Genomic DNA, 23,916 nt, shown 5'->3' with positions numbered 1-23,916 from the left:
ATGACAGGATGATGGTTCTCAAGAAAGAGAAAAAAAGGTAGCATGTGAATTTTCATAGATAAATACCTAATGCTAATGTTGGTCAGGATTAATGTCATTTCCTAGATTTTGGCAAATTAACACTGCGTTACTTAGGCCTTTGTGGGCTTCCCAGGAAGGCCACCACCATCTGAAAGGAGAGTTTCCGGGAAAAAGCTGCCAGAGATTAAACAGAAGGCTTACAGATGTATCTTTCAAAGAGAACTGGCTTTTATAACTTAGTATCTTCCATGGACATCTTTTCTAATAGAAAAGAAGCTCTTCAAATGACCAAAACGATTGCTGTTTTGTGGAGGTGCTGGTGAACAGGGGTTTCATCATAGTAGCATCTACCTGTACCAAGGAAATACTCAAAGTTCTGATTTCAGTTTTATCCATTTTCTTCTTTTGCAAGTGACGCATTCTTAGTGTGGTGGACCCTCTGTGGACCACAGCACAGAATCAGGAGTTTCTAAGCTCAGACTGACAAAGTCATGTGTCCTCCTGAATTTAAAATGTTTAAAAAGGTTTAAAAGCCTTTTAAACTGAAGAATTTAAAAGGTTCACAGATTTATTCTAGAAATAAAATGACAAACAACTTTTCTGTAAGGAGCATACTGTGCCCATTTATTATAGAATGCAGTTAAAAAAAATATTTTGAGGTTAGCCTCTTCAGTTTAAAAGCACTTAACTAGAAACACTTGGACAGCGATGCAATGGTCTCTCCCAAACAGGCTCCCTTTTACCAAGTATCGTAAACAGGGTTTGAGAACGTTCAATCGATTTCTTGATACGAACAATCAAAGCATTTAATGCAAACAGATTGGCTTCTCAAAGAAAAAACCATCTTCCAAATTGCCAAAGCATGCATTGTTACTTGGCATTAGGTATTTCAAAATGACAGACTTTGTTATGGTATTGTAAGGCCAAAATATAATCCCTATTTACCAGACATACACATTACAACTAGAAAAAAATTACAAATGTTAACCTAGTATAACAATTCCATCAGGAATTAACGGGGAAAGGCACTGCATCCCTCTCATATCGCCACAGATCTACTATCCACTTGACATGCTTTGAATTCAAGTCCTGTTAGACGTGGGAACAGCTTTTTCTACAACATACGATTCACAGGTAGGTTAATATATCTTAGTCTCCCACCGCCACACTTTTCACCCAAGTGTACAACGGGCATGAATATATGCTATCAGCTTTATTTACAAGTGTATCTTGATGTCTTAGTGGGGTGAAAAACCAACTATCTCAGCCAACAGTTTCCCAAAAAGTTTTTGGCTATGATTCACGTATAGAAACCACCACATAAAAGAAATAACAGAAACTGAGGTCCAACCCCAAACACCTCAACTAAAATTTCTCACCCACTAAAAGTTGGCAGTGAAACTGCTATTCTGTGAATTGTATAAGCTAAACTCTACAGAGGAATTTCAGATCAACTTCTTTTGCAAAAGCACAAGTTATACGTTGCACAGCTGAGGATGCCGAGTGAATGTATTCCAGGGGAGTTCTGCAAGCGAGTGCTGTTGCAAAGAGAGTCGAGAATCCGAGAATCTGGGAAAGGTGATACATTTTCCAAACACTTTCCTGGCTTCCCAAAAGAAGTAAAACAACAATGGTTTAACTTTATATACGAACAGAGGTTAGTCTTGAAAATCAGTAATATACATGCACAAACATGAGAACATGAGGGAAGAAAGGAAACGCTACAATTTCCACATTGCATTGCCGCTGTTTTCACAACCTCTCTGCACTAGGCGGCTACCTGTGGTACCTCCTCCTACCAGTAGAGAGTGGCCCTGCAGGCTGCTTAGAAACAGGAAGCTCTCTCCTGAGCCCACTGATCAACCTGCCCTTGGCACAGACAGAACCTACCAGAAAAGAACAAGTACAAAACACTATCATTATCGGTTTTCTCAAGACAGTCCCAAATGTCCTTGTGCGATCACCACAAACTCAGTGATTGGCCCAAGTCATTCCCGGGTGCCATGAACAGTAACTGGTGTGCAGCATTAGAACAAGGGGACACGGCCTTGATTCTCTTCTGAGCAACATGAACTGGGATTTCTGCCACCCCGATCTCGGCTGCCACCTCTGAAGAAGTCGTGACCAGCCACCTCCACAGTAAAAGATTCCTTCCGTGAGTATGATTTGGAATGCGTCCTCGTCGCGTGCCAGTTCAGCTGAGGTGGATGGGCGTGTACTCTGGCCTCCTGGTCTGGATAATTTTTGGCTTGGGTCTCTTCATTCTTTCCATTTCCTCTTCTTCCTCCTTCTCTTGATCACTCTCACATACGTGGACCACCACGCTGGGAGTGGTGTCAGTCGCTGCGTGCAATTCATACTTTTCCCCTAAGGAAAGAAAATAACTGCAGGGTCACTCCGGCAAGTCCTTGGAAGTCAAAAGGCAAACATAAAAGAGCATTCAGGGCTCTGCTGGGCCAGCTGCTCGTGACCATTCCACTGGGCTGAGAGGCACAGCCAGATATATTTTGGGTTTGTATTTCTTTGCTAGCTCATTCAGAAAAAGAGATATTTCCACTGTGCGTGGCTCTGTTTTTAGTCAAACATTCTGGGAGTCCAGGCACATGAAAAGTATAGAAGGAATTTTTCTAGTTATACTTCGCATTTTCTAGTTATACTTCGCATGTCCACCAGACATCTAGACTACCCAGAGAACTCCCCTTCTGTCAGCATTTCCTCAAGTGTGAATGTGAGAAACTTCGGTTCAGGAAAAAGATGGATGAAGAAGCGCATTTGGAAACAGAATCCTGGGCCTCCCTTGTGGGGCTCCTGTTTGAGGGTCGCAGTGCACGCCCAGGAAGGGAGTCGTGGGAGGCCCTGCAGCAGGCGCAGGGGTGGCTGCACAGAGCCAGGTGCCCTGGAAACGTTTTTGACCTCGGCATCTTTTCCTTAGTACAGCTTCTAATCCCCGGGAGTGCTTCTAACACCAGGAGTGCCCTGCTGTTCTGTGTCAGCCTGAGTTCTACCAGGTTGGCCAATTTCAGGCCACTCTGATCCAGCAAGGGTAGGGTGAGCTTTCTGCAACTGAAAAACCCAGCAATGTAGAATGAAGGGGCTGGGGCCTCCCGTTGGGGTGCCGCTCTGGCCACAGGAAGAGTGTGCATCTCTGGTGCTCGTGAAGGCAGCTCTGAGCCTGGCTCCTTAGTACCCAGGGCTCATAGGCACTTTATTCTGCTTCCCTGTGCACCTCAGTTCCCTTCTCAGTAAAGGAGATGGTAAAGGTATTGACTTCATGGAGCTAACAGCATAAGTGAGTGCCCGAGGCACTGAGAACCTGGCTCACCACATGCTTGTCCAACCCACGTCACCTAGAAAGATGTTTAAGAATTGAGGCTCCATTGCTACTGGTGTGATGCTGGGCAGGGATCTGAAATAGGGGCAGGAGGTTTGCTTCAACCTGCTACACCCACAGGGTGTGGCCTCATGGTGAGTTTTCCTCCAGGGCTTTGTGCTTGGGATTTCTTTTCTTTTCTTTTCTCTTTTCTTTTCTTTTCTTCTCTCTCTCTCTTTCTCTCTCTCTTTCTTTCTTTCTTTCTTTTTGAGACAGATTCTCACTCTGTTGCCCAGGCTGCAGTGCAGTGACAAGATCTCGGCTCACTGCAACCTCCGCCTCCCAGATTCAAGTGATTCTCCTGCCTCAGCCTCCCAAGTAGCTGGGATTACAGGCGCATGACACCATACTCAGCTAATTTTTTTATTTTTAGTAGAGACAGGGTTTCACCATGTTGGCCAGGATGGTCTTGGATCTCCTGACCTCGTGATCCGCCTGCCTCAGCCTTCCAAAGTGCTGGGATTACAGGCGTGAGCCACCCGGCCTGGCCTGTGCTTGGGATTTATTTGCAGTTTGGCTAAGCGAGGAGGCACCTGACCAACCACTGTGTGCCCATCACATGACTGATTTCCACCAGGCAAGAGTGGCCCAGCAGAGCTTCCTACCTCCAGCCACACTGGTTATTCCTCTAAACTTGGAAGATAACTTTTACTTACAAGGAAGGTGGTGGTCTTTTCTCTATCACACGTGGGACTGAAATGTTATCATAACTGCACTGAAAAAGGTAAAGGAGCTTCAGCTCTCTGAGAGACAGAATTCAGGCATGGGAGGTCAGATGGATTGCTGAAAATGCTGGTTAGAGCCTCTTACAAATCTATCTCTTTGCAAGTCTCTTATCTACCTACTAATCAGCCAAAATCCAGAAAGCTCAGGGTTTAGGACCATAATTTGCAAAATCTCCGCAATCCCGTTGGTTGAAAAGCACAAGTGAAATATGAAATCTCACTCAAGCTCACTATTAAGTGAACCAAGGACAAACTGATTTTATTACATCTATTTCCTAACAAGCCTTCTCCAATAAGCCCTCGGTGAAGGAAGTGGTAGATTCTGGAGTATGAAGAATTTTTATTAACAGCATTTGCCTCTGGAACCGTTGACACCTCTTTGCAAGTGGAGACCCTGTTTCCTCCCATCCCTAACCTAGGGGAAGACTCCACACCCTCAGCCAATACTCATGCCCCTGGCCAGGAGCTGCTGTAGGGGGGGCACACACTTCCTCAGAATGGCCATTTCTGATCTTGACCTTCACGCCACAATTAGCAGTAAGTAATGTGACTCTTGTTTTATCCCACAGAGGGAATTTCCGTTTGGGCAATGTTTTCAGAAATGTAATCTTTTCAATATGAAACTGCTGATGGTCCAAGAAAACAAAACCCTCAACCCAAGGGAACATCAGATTGCTGGTCAAGGAGAAACGAGGAGCTGATGGTCTCAGCATTTATTCGACTTGCTCCACAGACAGAGCAGGAGAAGGCTCAAACCTCTTCACCCCAGGACTCTCTCTCACACCTACCTCCTCACCCAAACCCTAGTGGACAGGACAGGAACCACCAACATTTCATGGTTTTCAAAAAACCTGCATTGAACACTGTGAGCCAGACGCTGATTGAAGCGCCTTTCACTCGATGATCTCATCTACTGCTTGCAAGTCCACCAGGTAAGGCCCACATTTTAGACAAAGAGCCTGAGGAACCTACACCCTCCCCGCAGTGCTCACACTTTTGTCCCTCCAGAGAACAGGAACCTCCTCTTTCTTTGGCAAACCCTGTAGGGGACGAGCCCATGGGCCCTGGGGTAGGGCAGCCTGGCCGCGGCCCTTCCCTCACCATGGCCTATGGTTCTCCTTCCCTTTTCCTTTAAGAAGGCCAGATGAGAATCACAGGAAAGGGTGAATTTACCTTGATTAAAAATAACATTTCTTAAAGGGGGCATCGATTTTCCCTTTCCAAAGTCCTATCACTTATCCCTATCTGGAGCGACAGGACCTGGGGCCGGGGCTCAGGTCTCCCATGCAGGCTGTGCTCAGTGGACACAAGAAGGGATTCCTGGGACACTGTGGGGGCTTGGGGGGCGTGATGCAGGGTCCCCATGATCAGCCCCAGTCTAACATTGCAGGTGGCGCCAAGAGGCAGGCATGCTCCCAGCACAAGGGACCGTGGTGCAGAAGAATACAGAGCTCACAAAACACGCCTGCATGGGCTCACAAGAGCTACAGGGTAGTGGGGGTACTGCTCCCCAGTGCAGGGGAGCAGCTGTGTCTCCTCCTGCCTCCCTCCCACCCGACGGCCCTGCTTACCTGGCCCCAGCTTGGAGATGGCATATAAGAGATCATAGTTTATGACTGGGGTCGCATCTTCCACTTGTTTCCATCCCACCGGCGGAGAGGCGGGAGGGGAGATCAGAAACTGCTTGTCTGGATTTGGCGGAGCCAGGTGTGAGCTTCCTATGTGTAAGGTCTGAGGGGAGAAAATAAGCACAGGTCAGTTGTTGCCAGGGAAGAACTGCAGTGAGGCAACAGCACCTAACGCCAGCTTCCAGGAGATGGGCGGGTCAATGTCCAGGCGTCAGGACAGGTGTGATTCCAGGACCAATTGTAAGACGGTCTGTAACGGGGAGGGCAAAAGGACATCTGAACTCTGCTTATGGCCCCCTCCCAGGGCTGTGGGAGTCACAGGCACAGGGTCTGCAAATAATTACCCTTGACCTAGATGGACAGAAGATCAGCAGAGGTGACTTTAGTATACATGGAAAATTAAAGTCACTGTCACTGAGGTCAGGAGGGCTCTTGGAATCAATTTCTTCCCGCTCCTCACACCACAGAGGCACACTCTGAAAGTCCAAAGCCTAAGTGACAGTTCTGAGAGGACACAGCTTCTCAGGGACAGGGAGCCAGGGCTCCACCTGCCCCTAGGGTTCCCCACCCAGCAGCAGCCCTGTGACTCCCTCCTGGGGACTCCAGATCAGATGCCAGAAAAAAAAAAAAGCCACCTCCCAGAAGACTTTAAAAAATAACAATAAGGAACAATAACCTATGATCCTAGTTTGGTTTCAGAAATGCTGACCAGTGATGAGAGGGCTGTCCAGAGAGCTCTTACATATATCACAAGCTGTGCGGTGTAGGTTTTCTCTGCACTTCCAGATTGCCCTCCCCAACTTTTCACAACGAATATGCATTGTTTTACAATCAGAAAAGGTCAGAGGAGTAATAAGTAATTATTTGCATAAAATCTCATCCAGTGCAGAAAGGAGTGTACTCACAGAGGAAGCCCTAGGCACCCAAGGTCAAAGCTCGGCCTATGCCTCCCAGGGCAGAAAGGTCGGGGGTGCAGCGGGGATCCTAAATGCTTTATTTATACTTGAAGGGCCCAGCAAGTTCCCTGTCCTCACTTTGGGGAAGAAAAGACACTGACTCTCTGGCATGGAGTCAGATGAGCTTCCTCCCTCTGTGGGAAGCCTTTGGACAGGGTCCTCTCCCATCCCAGCAAGGTATATGTGTGTGTGTGTGTGTGTGTGGGTGGGGGCAGGGGGTTGCTCAGAGCCTGAGGGAGCCTCGCTTTACCGAGGAGCCGCATTCTAGAAGCTCCTTTCCTCTTCCCTGACAATCTGTCAGCCCCTGAGGACATCAGATGGAACTCTGGGAGCTGCCTTGAAGGTGGGTCACCTGTCCTAAGTTCCCCAGAGGAGGGTCAAAATGGTAGTGAGCAGGAGAAAAAGCAAGCCCAACCCCAGCTACCCCTCTCCCTACCGTGGGTAACCTGGGGCTGGGAACCTTGCCAACTGGAGGGTTTCTTAGCATCTGCGCCCAGTCTGGTTATCCCCTATTTTCCTTTCAAGCCAGACCTAGCAGTCCTGGGCTGATTTGCAGGCATCTTCTGCAGACTCCTCTTTCTCTGCTGAGTGCCCCCAGCACCACATGAGCTGGGACCCACTCTGATCTGCTCAGTCTGGAGTGGGTCGTTAGCTCCAACCCTGGAGCAAATCCATGGAAACCTGCTGTGCAAATCTTAGGGTATTTGCATAGCCACGCCCACCCTGCTGCACCCTGCAAGCTCCCCAGTGAACAGGGAAGGCTTTCTTTCCCCCATCATTATCAACCCAGGAAGGTCAGGGGCGATTTCTAACATTGCTTTCAAATGCACCTTGATATCTTCTTAAAACAAGTGAGGCACTGAACATTCCGATTAGGAATTTTGCCTTTCTGTTCATCTAAGATAAAGTCTTAGAGTTTCCGGTCAGCATACAACATAAGTGACATACAAGATGCTTTATAAAAGGGAGTGAGGGAGAAGGGAGAAACAGGCATAGCAACGAACCCAACTCACCTGAGCAAAATATAACTTCATTTCCTTTCCCAGAAACTCAGTCTTATGCAGCTGGAGCCTGGCATCTGCTGCAGAGAAGGGGTTGCTGAAGTTTATTCTGACTCGTTTGAAGCTCTTAAAATACTGAAAGGTGATATCCTTGTCATATGTCCTAAAGAGGGACTCAAATTTGGCCTGAAAAATAAGAATAAAAATAAAAGGAGTTGAAATTTACCTGCATATGACCCTTGACTAGATGATGTCCTTACATTTTTTTTTTTTTTTTTTGAGACAGAATCTTGCTGTGTCACCCAGGCTGGAGTGCAGTGGCGCAGTCTTGGCTCACTGCAACCTCTGCCTCCCAGGTTCAAGTGATTCTCCTGCCTCAGCCTCCAGAGTAGCTGGGGTTACAGGTGCCTGCCAGCACACCTGGCTAACTTTTGTATTTTTAGTAGAGACAGGCTTTTGTCATGTTGGCCAAGCTGGTCTCGAACTCCTGACCTCAGGTGATCCGCCCGCCTCGGCAGGCGGATCCCAAAGTGTTGGGATTACAGGCGTGAGCCACTGTGCCTGGTCTCCTCAATACATTTCTTACTGAGGAAGTGGATCATCAATCCTTTCAAGAACTCCTAACTTCTTAGAGAAAAGCCTTTCCCCTCTTAGGGGACTATGGCCTTTTAGTCCTAATGCAGATATTTTACAAGAAGGTAAGAAGGTATGATTTACTACATTCATCTAATCAGCAGAACAGTTGCCAATACATAGACACTACTATGGCAACAAACTTTTTAAAAAAGTAGAATGAGCATTTTCCAGGGAGGTACAGTTTGGTAATTTGTTCCCAATGTTTCTCTGTCCTATGACCTTCCCCCGCTTACCCCCCTATATTTCTCTGTCCTACAGCCTTTCCCGGCTAGCCAACTCCAACCCCGCCATTCAGCTCAGGGCAATGTTGTATATATGAAGTATTTCTTTAAGGCTTAAAAACACTGCAGCTAATTACAAAAAAAGAAATACTTGAAAAATAACAAAGTTGAAAGAAAGTTTTGCATTTCTTAGAATCAGTAGTTTTTAAAAATTTCCACGATCGCTTTTATCTCAAGTCTGTTACTTTTTAACTCTCTAAAATGATACTGGTTTAAAAATTAATGTTCTGTAAATGGACCGTTTTCTGCATCCTGGCTTTCATGTCTATGCACACCTCGCTCTGGTGCCATAGGGCTAGTGAGAATTAGGAGATGTCATGAGCTCTTAGAATGCAAAGCCCGAGGTGGGGGATTCCAAGCTTAGGTTGCTCAGGGGAGAGCCCCCTGGGCTGGGTCCTGGAGTGTGGATGTCAGTGGGGGCGGCTGGGGGCCACTGCAACTCCTCGGAGAGGGAGTTTAACTGGTGGACAGTCAAAGCTCCAAATGGGCTTCCAGTCGCCAGGTTCTGTGAATCTTTTCACCAGGCAAAAACACTTAGGACAGTTTGTGGCAGCCTGTGTGAAAGGCAGAAGGGGCTGGCCAGGAAGAAGGCGACGGCACGGGGCGTGGATGGTAGGCAGCGCGAGCAGAGCTCACTGAGGACCTTGGAGAAACTATGGAAGGCAGTGTTTCTGCAGTGGGAGCGAGAATTCGGGATAAGAGAGGAGAGTGTCTTCAGGAATGTTCACTGCTGGCAAGCGCAGGGAGGCATGGGTGGATGGTGCCTGCTCCACTTGGGGCTGGGGCTGCGGGGAGGAAGGAACAGGGTAGCTGGTCCCTGCCAGGCAGGTCGTTAAGGGGCAGTCGGAACAACCTATGACCTTGCTCTCCTTGCATTCCCTGGCTTTTTCTTCAGTTTATGAACATTTCTGAGACTTTCCCACAAGGGATCCTGCAGAGACACGTGCGAAGGAATGCGGAGCTGGTGGACAGTGGAGTTCATCTGGCCGCCTCTCACTCTTTTCCCCACCTGTCTTGAGCACCGGCAAGTTTCTGGCAAAACTGTGTCTTCGTACATTTGCAATTTTGTATGACCTCATCAACAGGCACTGTGACCCATTGTTTAGTTTTGAAGTCATGATTCAGAATTTGGGAGAGATGACTTTGAAGAATATTTTAGAATACAGGTTCAGGGCTTAGGACCAGAACAAAAGAGAACGCACATTATCTTTAAAATCTAGATTACTATGATGCCATTCTCTTATAAATGAATCTTATTTGTTCCAATAACTGATACCCAGTTATTATAGCTTTTGGATGGCATCTCTATTTCACTTTAAAAAATAGTGATTTTACTCACATAAGGCTAATGCTAAGTGCACTCACTTTGTAGGACTTTAAAAACATAAAATGTGCTCTGCGATCTAGTCCAAACACTATGGTGCCAGATCATAAGCATTATATACAATTACGCACTGACATTTGATTTTAAAAAAGAAACCTTCGCATGTCCCAATATGGCTTTGGGTATAAAGCATATAACACCACCATGCACAAATACCACCTCTCAAATAGAACATACAGGATTCACTCCTATACGATATTATTAAAGTTCAATTAGATAGCTGGGTAGCTGCTGATGAAAAAACTTAACATTTTAGTCAAATGAAGAAGAAAAGTGTACTGATTAAAATATATTAATCCCTATCAAAGAGAGCTGCTGCCCAGGAGGCACACTGATCTCACACTTAATTTCTCCAGTTTTATTATTTGCTCTGGCTGCATTTTCTCTCATTAGAGAAATCTGGGAGCTTGAGGCCAGGCCCTTGTAATTACTACAAACATACAAATATCTTTATAACATTTATTTCCTAAGATGATACAAAATTATTCGCAACGCTGGCTGTAAAAGTAAAACACTATTCACCATCAGAAGAGGCCAGTTTCTGAAAAGTTCACTTATAACATACACAGAATGAAAAACACACGATGCCCAGCTCTCACCTTCCTAGTTAGTTGGTTCAGGGACCTGGATGTTGTCAAATATTGAGATCTTTAGAAATTCCTTCCTCAGTTAGTTCCTCAGGCAACAGCTTTTGATTTTCAAGGCTCAGAAGACTTTGGATTTCTTTCAAAACCCCCAAACCCACAAGAGAGCCACATTCCCCCAAGTATTTCAGTTAGTAGTCCCAATTAGCATAATGCTTTGAAAACTAAAGAAAATCACGTTACATTAGAAGCCTTACCCTGGTTTCACTTTCGCTGAAGATATCACTGTTTGCCACACAGGCAATCAGGGAGCTAAAACTGTAGTTAAAGTTTCTAAAATGCATCTTGCTTTCTTACAGTGAAAGCGCTAGGGACCCATGCAGTCAAGCCCCTAGTGAGATTCCTTTCCAAGAGGCTGTAGGTTCCTTCTTGAGTCGGTGCTTATAAAGCAGTGAGGACCAGCCCCCACTCCCTGGGAGAAAAAAAAAAAAAAAAGCGCAGCTTCCACAGCATCCTGTTTGGACAGCAAATTCCTGAGTCAAGTCCTGCATGCTTGCAGGCAGACAGGGACAAAGTGTAAGTTTCTACTGGAAAGAGGTGACGTCAACACCTTAGTCATTTTCCCTATGCTAATTAACTTTGCTTGGGGAGAATGGAAAAAACAGCTGAGGTTTGCTTCACAGCTGCTTTATCAACCCCTCTTGCAGCATAGTTTCCACTGGTAGTAATTCCATTCAGCTACTCAGACAACACGCTCCTCGGCCGAATGGGACGACCCTTCTTAAGATGGAAAATGTTACAAAAGAAAAAGGATGGAGGTCTGTGGCAGTAAACAGCAATTAGACCGTAGGGAAATTTCAAGGCTTTGGGAAACCTGGAAACCAAAGTCCGGGTGACATACTTGATCCCTGGAATTTCCTGAAAACCTCAATCAAAGTTTCACTTTGGGGTATTAGAGAAAACATTTTGAAATCTGTCTCGGTCAATAAAAATTTTAAAGGAAAAAAAGAGGAATCATTTTGAAATGTAGTTAAACTTTTTTTTCCAATGATATTTTATTGGATGAATGTCCCAATTTCTACTTGTATCCCACAGTGGAATGGAGCAAAGAGAACCTAAAACACTCCTAGGATTTTCATTTGAAAACTTTATTATTATAATTTGAGAACTAGGAATATGCAACACTTTGATCATTTTCAAAGCACTACTGAATTCCGGCAAAGGATACAAAAACACTTTAGAGAACCTAGCCTTTGAAACTGAGCAAAGAAGCATTAACCCATTTATGCCAGAGGTTGCAATTTTTTGAATTTTTGCCATCAGACCTTGGTGATGACCTTGAGCAGTAGGATATAAATAACTCTCACATGCTTAGTGTTCCAATAATGGAACACTAGGCATAAATGGGTTAAAAGGTCCTGCTTAAAGACTCATAAACTAAACGTTAAAAGAAAAAGGAAAGGAAGAAGAAATGGAAAGAATGTACACTATAATTGAAAGGGAAGATGCAGGGAAGATGCCTGGTTTGGAGAAGTGCACTGGGATGCAAGACTGACTCTAGTTCTTTCAAAAGGTTGCAACTCTTGAACCTTCTAAGTATTTTACCAGTTTAGATCCCTAAGGCAGCCTGAGTCCTACGTTCTTCTCACTCTCTCCAATTTTGTTATCACCTAAAAGCACTCAAGTTATTTAAGCTTTCTCTAATTTAGGGGCACACAGGGATAGCTCTCAAGCTTCCAGAAGTTAAATGGAATACTGCCATTCACATTTAAAAATTAACCTCAAAGAATCATTAAAGTCAGCCAATAATTTAAAATACATGCAAGAGGAAAAAATAAAGGAGGGCATTTAGCCTTCCAAAAAAGGAAAAGCAAAGTCCTCTTGGATGAGTGAACGTTGCTTAATTTCAACGCACTATGACTTGCTGCCAACTGTAGAGTTATGTAAGAAACCAGTTATGGTGTCTGCTTTGCCAAATTACCCATAACACCCAACCTGAAAAGACATAAAGGCATGTATTCCAAAAAAGTGTAGAATACTGAACAGTGCAATATGCATCAAACACCAAGGGGAAGTGGTTATCCTGGAGGAGGCTTCGAGAGGGAGCGTGTGTGCCTGCAGTGCTGCATTTTCAGTACAGGGAGCCTTTGTCTGTCCAGCGGGCACATGAAGATTGTGGTGGTGGGCAGGAGAGGCTAAGGGGAAACAGAGGTAGGGGCAGCAGACACAGTCCTGCATTCCACTCCTCTCGAGGGGCTTGGAACTTCTCTGATGTTCCCTCCCCATCTCCAACTCTTGTCTCCCCCTTTTCTCTTCTGGCATGCGCCTGGGCAAATTTCATTAAAAGGCAATCAGAAGAGACAGAAGAGGCTATTTTAGACACAAGAGACTAATTTCACTGTCTTCCTTTTTCCTTTAAAATCACAACACAAACTTCCAGCTCAATTTTGTGAGCAAATCTCAAACATCTCTGTTCATCTGAGACAACAGTATGGGCTCACCCAAATTTGCAATTTTGATTTTGTTATATGGATGGAAAAAAAAAAAAAGAACAGTGAGGTATTTGAAGATTGTTCAACTGTCTTTGCTCATAGAAATGATAAATCTTTCACTAGATTGCCCCCAAACACGTAATTCTGTATCTGCCTTTGAATTGATCGGTTCTATCTACCTGAATTGAATTTAGTAAATTTGAGCATTTCTATTTTTAGATCAGGAGTAAGAGCTGGTCAAAATGGTGGCTGGCATTTTGTAGGGAGGCTGGAATGCATGTTCTCTGGCAAACAAACAAACAAACAAACAAACACACTGGTTCACAAATTGTACCAGAGCCCTGGAACAGGGGGAGGGCACTTAGGATCTGCCACCTTGGTTTTCCTTAGCTAAAATGTAAGAGGTATGGAGCAGATTTGAGTTTCCAAAGTGCGTCTTGTTGAGTAGCAGGAATCCTCAGTGGCACTTGGACACTCTGGTTGGCCAATAGGGCAAAGCACAGGGTTTCCTGGGACACCTGTCCCTGTACCCATAGGTAAGACTGCCTTATGCTCATGTCAATGCCTCCTCATCTGCTCATCTGACAATTCTTGCTAAGAAAGGCTGTCTTTGACTGCATGTCTATTATATGTGAACTTGGATTTCTAAAGGTCCTATGCAAATGAATTTACTTTATAAATAGTGATTCTCCCCAGTGAGAATAAAAATGGATCCAAAGCAAGTATTTAAAAAGCTGACTTTCCTACTTGTATATTCCTTGTGGTTTTGGAGGCAGGTATATTCCTCATTCTTGCTTGCTGGTTGAATGTGAGTGATCTGAAGAAAGCAGTGCCTACAGCAAGACCTCTGATACGTTTTGGCTGTGTCCCCACCAAAATCTCAACTTGAATTGTATCTCCCAGAATTCCTTCATGTTGTGGGAGGGATCCAGGGGGAGGTAATTGAATCATGGTAGGGGGGGGCAGCCTTTCCTGTGCTATTCTCGTGATAGTGAATAAGTCTCATGAGAGCTGATGGAACATCAGGGGTTTTCACTTTTGCTTTCTCATCATTTTCCCTTGCTGCCACCATGTAAGAAGTGTCTTTCACCTTCTGCCATGATTCTGAGGCCTCCCCAGCCATGTGGAACTGTAAGTCCAATTAAACCTCTTTTTCTTCCCAGTCTTGGGTATGTCTTTATCAGCGGCGTGAAAACGCACTAATACAGTCTCATTAGAGCTCTTGAGAAGCATTCTAAAAACTGCACTCACCATGATAAAACTGAACCCAGAAGTTAAAGTAAATGAATGTTTTAGTCAACTCGAAGCTTTAGATGCTTTGCATTTCTTCCATTCACACCATAAAAATCATAAATGAGTCTCTTTAATCTGCATTTGCCTCCTCTGGCTCCAAACAGTTAGAGCATGTTTCCATTAGGAAGTTTCTATTTTCAGTGAGGAAAAATTAAGGTTTATGATGAATTCCATCATTCCCATTACAGCATTCTGAAAGCATCATTAGGATGACTTCAGCACATCCATTATTAACTCTAAGGAGCTGACAACTGCACCAAGAATGTGCCCCCTGTGAAGCTGTCTACAACATGAACTGACCAAAGACAGAAACTGAGTTTTGACTTCCAACACTGGGCAAAAAATGAGGCAACTTGCAAAGGCTCTCTTGTGAATGAAAATGACAATTACATTTTCTTTTAGTTTTCTGCTTCTACAATAGTGAAATAGTTTTTGTTTTTGTTTTTTTGCTTTTTTTTTTTTTTTTTTTTTTGGAGACTGTTTTGCTCTTGTCGCCCAGGCTGGAGTACAGTGGCGTGATCTCGGCTCACTGCAACCTCTGCCTCCTGGGTTCAAGTCATTCTCCTGCCTCAGTCTCCCAAGTAGTTGGGATTACCGGCATCTGCCATCATGCCCAGCTAACTTTTGTATTTTTAGTAGAGACGGGGTTTCACCATGTTGGTCAAGCTGGTCTCGAACTCCTGACCTCGTGATCCACATGCCTCGACCTCCCAAAGTGGTAAAATAGTTTTACTGTTACTTCATATGTGTAACCGTTCCCTATAGAATGTGCAGCATTGTTCCCCAGGCTAAGTTACCATACAAAAAAAAAAAAACAACAAAAACAAAACCGCAAGGGTTTGCTTTCTTCCTCATCTTTACCACTCTGCGGTCTAAAAGGCGTTATTAACTAAGGAGAGGGTACTTGTTCTCAACTTGTAAGAGGGATGAATATCAAATTCAGAGTTGTGGAGAGGATTGATCTAGTGATGGAGGCAAAGTGCCTAGCACAATGCCTGAAACACAGGTGGTGGCTAAAGCATGTCAGCTGCCTTTCTATTTCCCATTTCATCAATAAAGATATTGAGGTTCAGAGTGGCACACTACGTTTAGGAGAGCCGGAACTCACTCTGGGCTTTTGACTGCAGATTCCACGCTTGTTCCAAGGAACTATGCCCGCCTAGTGCCAATGTCCTGTGGTACTGTAGCTCATTTCTCCATCTCTCTGGATGGTCCAGAGCACCTTGAATGTCCTCCTACGTGCCCTGCAGGTCCACAGAAAGTCCTCTAGTTCTCTATCCCATCCTTCACCTTGCATAGCGCTGCAGGCAGCCCTCAGCAACTATAATACCCTCCTAACTGGCCTCGCTTGGCCCATGTCTTGCCGCTCCAACCTAGTGTGCGAGTCTGACACATACAAATCCCTGATGCTGACCAATCTCGGTCATGTTCCTCTCCCGCTGCATCAACTTCAGTGATAAGCACCATTCCTGTGGTAGCCCAGGCGGACTGTTCAAGGTTGTCTTGTGTCTTTCTTGTCACATATCCTGCCAGTGCTGCTCTCATCTTTATGCTCCTCCAAGACAAATGGCTTATGTGCCTCACAACACCTCCCCTCTTCTCTTCCCCGAGTCTCTGCTCTTGCTCTCCCTCTCCCTGGATTATTCCTCCTTCTCCCCTTTCCTTTCCTTCTTTATTTTAAGATTGAGCGCAGGCACGTCGTTCTCCAGGAAGCGAACCATGACCCCCTGTGTTAAAAAATATATATATTATTTAATGATGCCTGCTGAAGCCCGACAAGGCAGACTTTATTCAGGAAAGCCACGATGGGTATAGAGACCACCGCAACCAGGTCTTACAGTGGGGGTTGGGGGCAGAGGTAGATTGAGCTCAACTCCGAATACAGCATGGCAAGTGGGAATTTATGGCCAAGGAGCAGTGTCAGGGTCAGTGGTGGAAAACTACTAAGAGGAAGCTTCGGGATAAAGAGGACTCTGGCTAAACTGACCTAATAGGATTCTTCCTGAAGACAGGCCCGGGTGATCAGATATCACCTGAGGGATGGTAGAAGATGAAGAACCCAATCAGACATTAAGGGTGGGGGTGCTCCTGTTAAACTGACTTTGCGGGATTCTTTGCCAAAACTGGGTTTTGTAAGGAAGTGCACAGGTGAGCCTAGGAAAAGGTTCAGAAGCCTGACCCAAGTTTGGCCAAGCAAAAAATTTTTGTCACCCCAAACCCACTCATGCACCCTTGTCCAAGGTTTGTTCAGCACTCTCCAAACGTAGACAGTCACCTACGTCTGTCTCTAGCATCGTGCTCACTTCAGCAGGTGACCACCTATATGATGACACTCTGGTTCTAAACTGTGAACCTCCTGATGGTTGAGCCACATCTTACTCCACTTGATAGTCCTGGTGCTGGTGCAAAATAGTCTCAAAAATGCCAGCTAAAGAAACAAACGGATGTCTTTCTTCCTGTCACTTTCATCCGTGGTTCTGCTTTGATCCCATAGAACTAAAAACTAGTTCCTCTTTGACACAAGAGTCATTCATACATTTGACAACAGATGCCATCTCATTCACATATCCATTCATTTGATCAGCAAATACTGAATAGCCTTTTACATGACAGGTATGACTGTAGACACTCTAGAAAAGAATAGATAAATGAAGTGTAAACCCTGCCACGAAGATGAGCAGAACTTTGCATAGTTTTCCTGGATCGTACCTTCTCCACTGTAAATTCCAACCCCCACTGCCCACCTGATCAGTCTCATTTAAATAAATATTTTTACAATTTGCTAACACAGTCATATGATAAAAAATAAAATACACTTTTTTCTTTTTTTTTTGAGACGGAGTCTCGCTCTGTCACCCATGCTGGAGTGCAGTGGTGTGATCTCGGCTCACTGCAAGCTCCACCTCCCGGGTTTACGCCATTCTCCTGCCTCAGCCTCCCGAGTAGCTGGGACTACAGGCGCCTGCCACCATGCCCAGCTAATTTTTTGTATTTTTAGTGGAGACAGGGTTTCACCATGTTAACCAGGATGGTCTCAATCTCCTGACCTCATGATCTGCCCGCCTCAGTCTCCCAAAGTGCTGGGATTACAGGCGTGAGCCACCGCACCAGGGCCTTATAGGATGCACTGAGAAAGCTATTCCTACCTCTGTCCCTGTCCGCTCCATTCTCCCTCTGCCTGTTAGGTGTAACCTCATTTTTTTAAACTCATTTTTATTATTTTGGGGTTTCTTTATCAAATAAAAGCAGTTATGATTTTATTTCCCCCACTTTAAATAAATAAAAGGTAATATGCTATATTTAAACAAAGCAAACCTTCAATGACTTCCCTTTGCTCCTGAAGTTGAACCTGAGCCTTCTGGTTCATATTCATTCATGCATCCCTCCATTTATTCATTCATTTGTTTAAGCACTGTTCTAGGTACTAGGAATTTAAATATGAACAAAACAGACAAACTCCCTGCCCTCTTGGAGTTTACATTCCAGATGGGGAAAAAAGACACAAAACAAGATCGATGGGTACAATCCACAGTATGTTTAGACAGCCTTGAGTGTGGGCAACAGAGCAGTGTGGAAGGGCAGAAAAGATGGAAAAGCGGTGAAAGCAAGCCTGGCCAGGGAAGGCATCCTTGAGAAGGGGACATGTGAGTGCATGAGGACCTGAAGCAGGCATGGGAGTAAACCGTGGGATGCTGGGGAACAGCATTCTGGTCCAGGGAACGGTAGGTGTGGAGGCCCTGAGGCAGGAGAATCTGGCATGCTGCAAGCCCAGCAAGGAGGCTCAGGGTGGCTGCAGAGGAGGGTCACGGAGAAAGTGGTTGGGAATGAGGACAAGAGAGACCTTTAGCCACTGGACGGACCATGGCTTGTATTCTACTGAAGTGGGAGCTATAAGGGGGTTTGAGCGAAGGTTAGCATGGTCTGTTATGACGTGATTTCCATATTACAGAAGTACTCTGGTGTCTGCGTTCAGAATACAGCGAAGGGGCAAGGGGCAAGCAAGGTGCCCGTGAGGAAGCAGCTGGGGCAGGCGGGGCAGTGGGACCTTCTTCTCCAGCCATGTGTCCATATCTCCTCCAGGGACCCCCTCTGCAGTACCCACTTTCTATCGCTCCTCAGCCAGCTCCTCCCTGTCCCATCCCTGCCTGTTGAACTCTTGTTCATCCTTTAAAGCCCATCATTAAATCCATTCCTCCAGGAGCTTCCCCCGACTAAGTGTTCTTTCCCTCCTTTAACCTGGTGACTCCCACCTCCCACTGTACCATAGTCTGCTTGGCATCATAGTCATGTTGGGACTTGGCAATCTTCCTACTACAACAAAAGCTTCATGAAGACAACACAGCTTGTTCTGTAGCTCCCCAGAGATGTAGATAAAAGCTTGTGCAAGTCAATAACACCGAAATTCAGAGAAGTGCACCAGTGGGGGCTCATCTGATGCAAGCCAAGAGCCAGAATTCACCAGGGCATCAAAAGGCCATGGCTGCTGGTGTGACAGACTGAAGGGCAGCCTTTGTCTTTGGTTTGAGCAAAGGCCAGGCCATTCATTGTGGTCACAGGAGGTGGTGCAGGGTTGTGATGATGTTTCTCACAGGCCTCAGGGGAAGTGCTGTGCTTGAGGGCCACGTGTGTGCTCAGTGGGTGACACATTCCCGGATGTGCTTCCTATGTCCTTGCTGTGGGGGGCCTAGCAGGATGCCAGGCACTGGTCCACACCATCACGTGGAGACCGGGAGGCCCGACCACATGGATGCTCCAGAGACTCAGGATTCTTCTTTTTTTTTTTTGTATTTTTTAGTAGAGACGGGGTTTCACTGTGTTAGCTAGGATGGTCTCGATCTCCTGACCTCATGATCCGCCCGTCTCGGCCTCCCAAAGTGCTGGGATTACAGGCTTGAGCCACCGTGCCCAGCCAGGATTCTTCTTATGGATACACTGCAGAGGTCTCCAGCACCAACTCCATGACAAGAGGAAGAGCAGATTCAGCTGAATGCATGTCCACCTTAAGGACCTGTCTTTAGGGCATGTTTCATAAAGTATCCAGCATATAGGAAAATGTGTATAGAATTTACAAATAAAATGCTTTACTGGCAGATAGACTAAAAAATCTTTTACCAATGAGGTTCATGATCCCAAACATTTGGAGACCATGTGTCTAAGCAATAGTGTGATTAAATTCCCAATTTTCTTTAGGCTTTTTCATGATAAGCAAGTGTAAGAAAGATAACAGAAGAACATTCTTCTTGATATTGTTAAAGGAATTTCTATTTTTGTTCACTTTTAGAGAAATCAGGATGGCTCAAGAGTGTATTTCTCTTAGTATTGCTTTCTTACTGATAAAATTTGCTTGGCCAAGGGAAGGGCAAACATTTCAAAGAAAATATAAAGCAAAACACATAACTTTTTTTTTGATGGGCTTTGAAGGTGTTAACCAGAATGCCCTGGAGAAAATAAGGGAGGTTCTGGTTCTCCAACTACAGAGAATGACAATTAAGAATTCTAAATCTGAAATAATAAAACCATTTAAAAAAACACTTTGAAGTTTAATGAGTATTAATCTTCTGTAAGAAAACACAGTAACTGATATTAAACTTCACCCAGGCACGGTTCTGATACTTTGAAAAAAATAAGAAACCCTGAAGTATCTTTTGATACTTTGCATGCATTACTACAAGAGAGTTTACAAATATGTATTTCTGGGATAACACAGAACTTTTATTCCTTAGATAAAAAGTCTGAGTGGCTGATTTATGCCGGTAACCAAAATGATGGCTGCGATTATGTCTGCTCAATATTCATGTTGTTAAAGATGGAAATGCTAAAGACTTTTTTTTTAGTAGAATGGTGATCATGATCTGTTAACACTTACAGTAGAAATAAAATTCCAACTATAAAAAAAATAAGAAAGAGAAGAAAAAAAGAAACTAATTGGGGAAAAACAGGGAGGAAGAGTGTGTACAAATGTACATCTTAAGACTGAGGTCACAGTTCATACTAGATTTCATCTTGTTTGTTAAATTCCATGTGCGCTCAGAATTCCATTAACTCTTATTCCGTATTGCCTCAATCTTTCCTTAATATATAAAGGTTAACCGCCCCACTGTAACTTCTTGGAAACGCACTGCTTGCAATGTTTAAGATGAAAAAATAGCCACAGGCAAATCAAAACTCTACTTAATGACTTGGAGACCAGCAGATGAGGATTAGGGGAGGTAACATTTATTTGGGGATTACTGGGGCCAAAGCCACCCTAATTAATTACTCTTTATTTGCTCTCTCTTTCCAGACCCACCTTGCTTTAATTACTGACTTTAATTTCTGCTTTGATGCCATTCTCAGCCAGGGGCACAGTACTGCAGGAGCAAAAACCTGGGGAAGAACAGTCACCCAGGAGTGGGCTGGCTGTGGTCCACTCAGGCCCAGGGATCACCAGTGTTTGGTTAGCCCTCATCCCTGCGCTAAGCAGCTCTCACAACCCCGCGGCTGGTTCATTCTCAACAAGTCAGTCCTTCACACTCAAATTAGGAATTCTACATTCTAGGGTTAATGCTGCCTGGAAAACCTTTTCCTTCCGCTGCAGCATTCCATACTGTCCTTGGAAGAAGTGACACAATGGCTTCCTGGGAAAGCAGAGGTCAGGTCTTGTTCCAGGAGATTCTCCCAGGGAGGCTGGCGCAGTGCGAGGGTCCAGGCACACCCCACACCGGCACCTGGTGAATGGCTGGCGGAGTGTCAGTGGAGGAGTAAAAGTGAGAGGGTCATGGAGGAAAGGGGAAGAAAATGGGCAAGATTAAAATCTGCAACTCTTCAATAAAGACAGAAAACCCAGTTCTCAATGGCTTCGCTAAGTATCGTTTGTATCCACACCCAGTTTCAAAACTCAGGAGGCAGGTCAGAAATGGTTTTCTGTTGTTGGGTTTTTTTTTTGTTTTTCTTTTTTTCACCAAGTGTTGGGAGAAAAGTGAGTTATGTGCTCTTACCTGCTATTTCCATTACCATCCACACACCCTGTTTCCATGTCTGTAGTTGAGAAGTCCCAACAGGGCACTGCAAATGCTTTCTTTCTACACTCGGACTACATTCTTTGCTGATGACTTAAAAGCCTGATAACAAGTCACATGAGGAAGCATGTCCTGTCATCTTCATAAGGGTCACCAATGATTCAAAAGATACTTAAGGAACAATAAACTACACACAAATAACAAGCAAGACCCCATCACAACTTGGATATTATCTCTGTCCAACCAAAGAGAGAACAACTGTGCCAACCTGGCTCATCAGGAAAATCTAGGTGTTCCTGTCAAGTGACTAAAATGTGGGCACACGTCTTTGCACTGAATATCTGATACCTGAGAGCTGTCCCCTTTCCATCAGGCCTAGAATGGCCCAGTTAGTTTTCTCCTGGTGAACTGCAGCCCATCAACATTGAAGGAAAATTAGTCATCAATATTTAAAAATTGTGAGGTGTCACACAGAAATAGAACCTCTGACTTTTTTTTTTTTTTTTTTTTTTTTTTTGGTGGTGGTGGTGGGGAGAGATGTGGCGACCCTGGGCCCAGAGCTCCATTTCACTGTGGCCGAGCAGATGCCCCTTGTTGGGGAACCCGTGCTCTCCAAATACCCCAGGTCCCATCGCTGTCTATGGTCTATTCACCCCTCCACCAATGATGGCTGCTGGCTGACCAGCCCCCAGGGCGTTTCAATTTGTAGCTTAATTTGGTAATTCATCAAAAACAGATTAGTCACCTGCTAGGGCCAGCCATGGTGCGAGGTGCCAGGCATACAGGCAGAGAAGCTGGCTCACCTCTGGGGCTCAAGCTGTTCTATGCCTAACAATTTATACCGAATTATACATGTAGAGGGCATGGCCCTCACTCCCATATGGCAATTCTGTGTGTGTGTGTGTGTGTGTGTGTGTGTGTGTGTGTGTGTGTGTGTATGTACTGATTTTTTTACCTGGCCCATTTATGGGCACATCATAGTCCTATGGGTGGTTTTCTGGGCATCTGTGAAATCTTCTCCCCCACTCCTGAAATTATGCCGTAAATGCCAGGGAATGGTGGTGACATGGTTATAGAGATGATCTTGATTCTGCTCAAACATAAACCACAGTTGGTTTCTTTAGCAATTATTAAGAAATGATTGGGCCATACCAGAGAGGCAGACAGTATGCCTGAGAATCTAAACTGTAATTCACTTACAGATTTCTACAGAATTAGCTTATGATTCATGGAGGCAAAAAAAGTTTTGTCAGGACTGGCATTAGAAGACACAGAAAAACGATTTGAAAGCAGCCTGAGGGCCAGGTGTTTTCGGAGTGTGGTCTTTAAGACAGTTTTTTAAAAGACCATTCTGAGAAGAGAGCAGTTTTAACTGCTCTTGTACAAATCTATGGTACGTTTTATTTCTTACGTTGAAAATGATGGGAAGATTGTGCCTGTTTCATCCATTTAAGAAACCCTCCCTGTTGGTCCAAGCCACCCTAGGCTCTTCCATCCTGAGGGAGGACACAGTGGCTCTCCTGTCCTTTGTAGAAGTGAAATTATGTAGCACATATTGTGATCAACCACAGCTACCTGCCAACTCCCCAACCAATTCCCCACCCACTCCCCACCATGGTTACTGGCCGCTTCCAGACTCTAAGACAGAGGTTCTTGTGCAGGGGAGGTTATTAGCGGGAGGGGAGGGGAGGGGTAAAGGAAACTGGGCAGAGGGAAAGTGAAGTTATCAAGTGGTCCTAGTGGAAGCCTAGCCAACCCTTCGGGGAGCTTTGAGGATGAGACAACCCTTGTTGGAGCAGGAGGACTGGGCCTTGATACCCCACGTTGGTCAGTTCTGGGAAGGGGTTACCCTGAGAAGGTGGTGGAACTTGGGCAAGGTGGCTTTGCTTGGCCCCAATGGGGCTGACTGTCAAGGAAGGCTGGGAGACAAATTCTGTTTCTCTGAAGTGACCTGGGGTGTGTCCCTGTGACCTGTGCGCCAACCAATTAACCAACCAAACTGCAAGGCCCAAGCTCGAGGAATTAGAAGGCTCCAGACTTGCACCCTACGTTAATCATCTGAAATCTCAGAAATGTGACGGCCTTTAAACTGAACACCACAAAAGTGCTGCTTATTCCATTCCAAATCATTAGCTCATCATCCATGTAAGGAGCTTCAAGAGGAATGATGTAAAATTAGCGGTAAACTCAAACAGTTTAAACTTTCAGTATAAACCGCATCAACTCAGATCCTGAATACTGACTCAACAATTTCACTCCTAGGAATTTGTTCTAAAGAAATCCTCATGGCTGTGGGCAAACATTTAGATGCAAATATGTTCCTGCAAGGCAAGTAAAATATGCAAATAATATAGTTTTATGTAAATAAAATACATCAAGATCCGTGAGCAGATAATACACATGCTAAATTCATTCAGTAGACTATAGGGCCACTCACAGTAAGGAGGTGAAAACTAATAACATAAAAAGATGTTCAAGACTCGCTATTAAGAGAAAAAAACAGTTTACAAAGCAATGTTTACTGTTCTCATTTTGGTGAAAAGAAAG

The 23,916-nt window shown here is 44.9% G+C and overlaps 1 protein-coding gene across 1 annotated transcript in view; it reads right to left on the bottom strand.

Annotated features, from left to right (window-relative positions):
- Positions 1-617: 617 nt before the first annotated feature.
- RCAN1 (regulator of calcineurin 1) overlaps positions 618-23,916 on the bottom strand; it is a 98,787-nt gene continuing 75,488 nt past the window's right edge. The window contains exons 2-4 of the mRNA XM_023190991.3: positions 7,714-7,887; positions 5,688-5,847; positions 618-2,388 (exon numbers count right to left, since the gene is read on the bottom strand). Of these exons, the coding sequence (XP_023046759.1) occupies positions 2,216-2,388; positions 5,688-5,847; positions 7,714-7,887 (507 nt within the window). The 3' untranslated portion in view covers positions 618-2,215. The remainder of the gene's footprint in view (positions 2,389-5,687; positions 5,848-7,713; positions 7,888-23,916) is intronic.

The sequence above is a fragment of the Piliocolobus tephrosceles genome, chromosome 19 (genome assembly GCF_002776525.5).
Source record: "Piliocolobus tephrosceles isolate RC106 chromosome 19, ASM277652v3, whole genome shotgun sequence".
Lineage (NCBI taxonomy): Eukaryota > Metazoa > Chordata > Mammalia > Primates > Cercopithecidae > Piliocolobus > Piliocolobus tephrosceles.
This window is presented reverse-complemented; position numbering and strand designations above follow the sequence as displayed.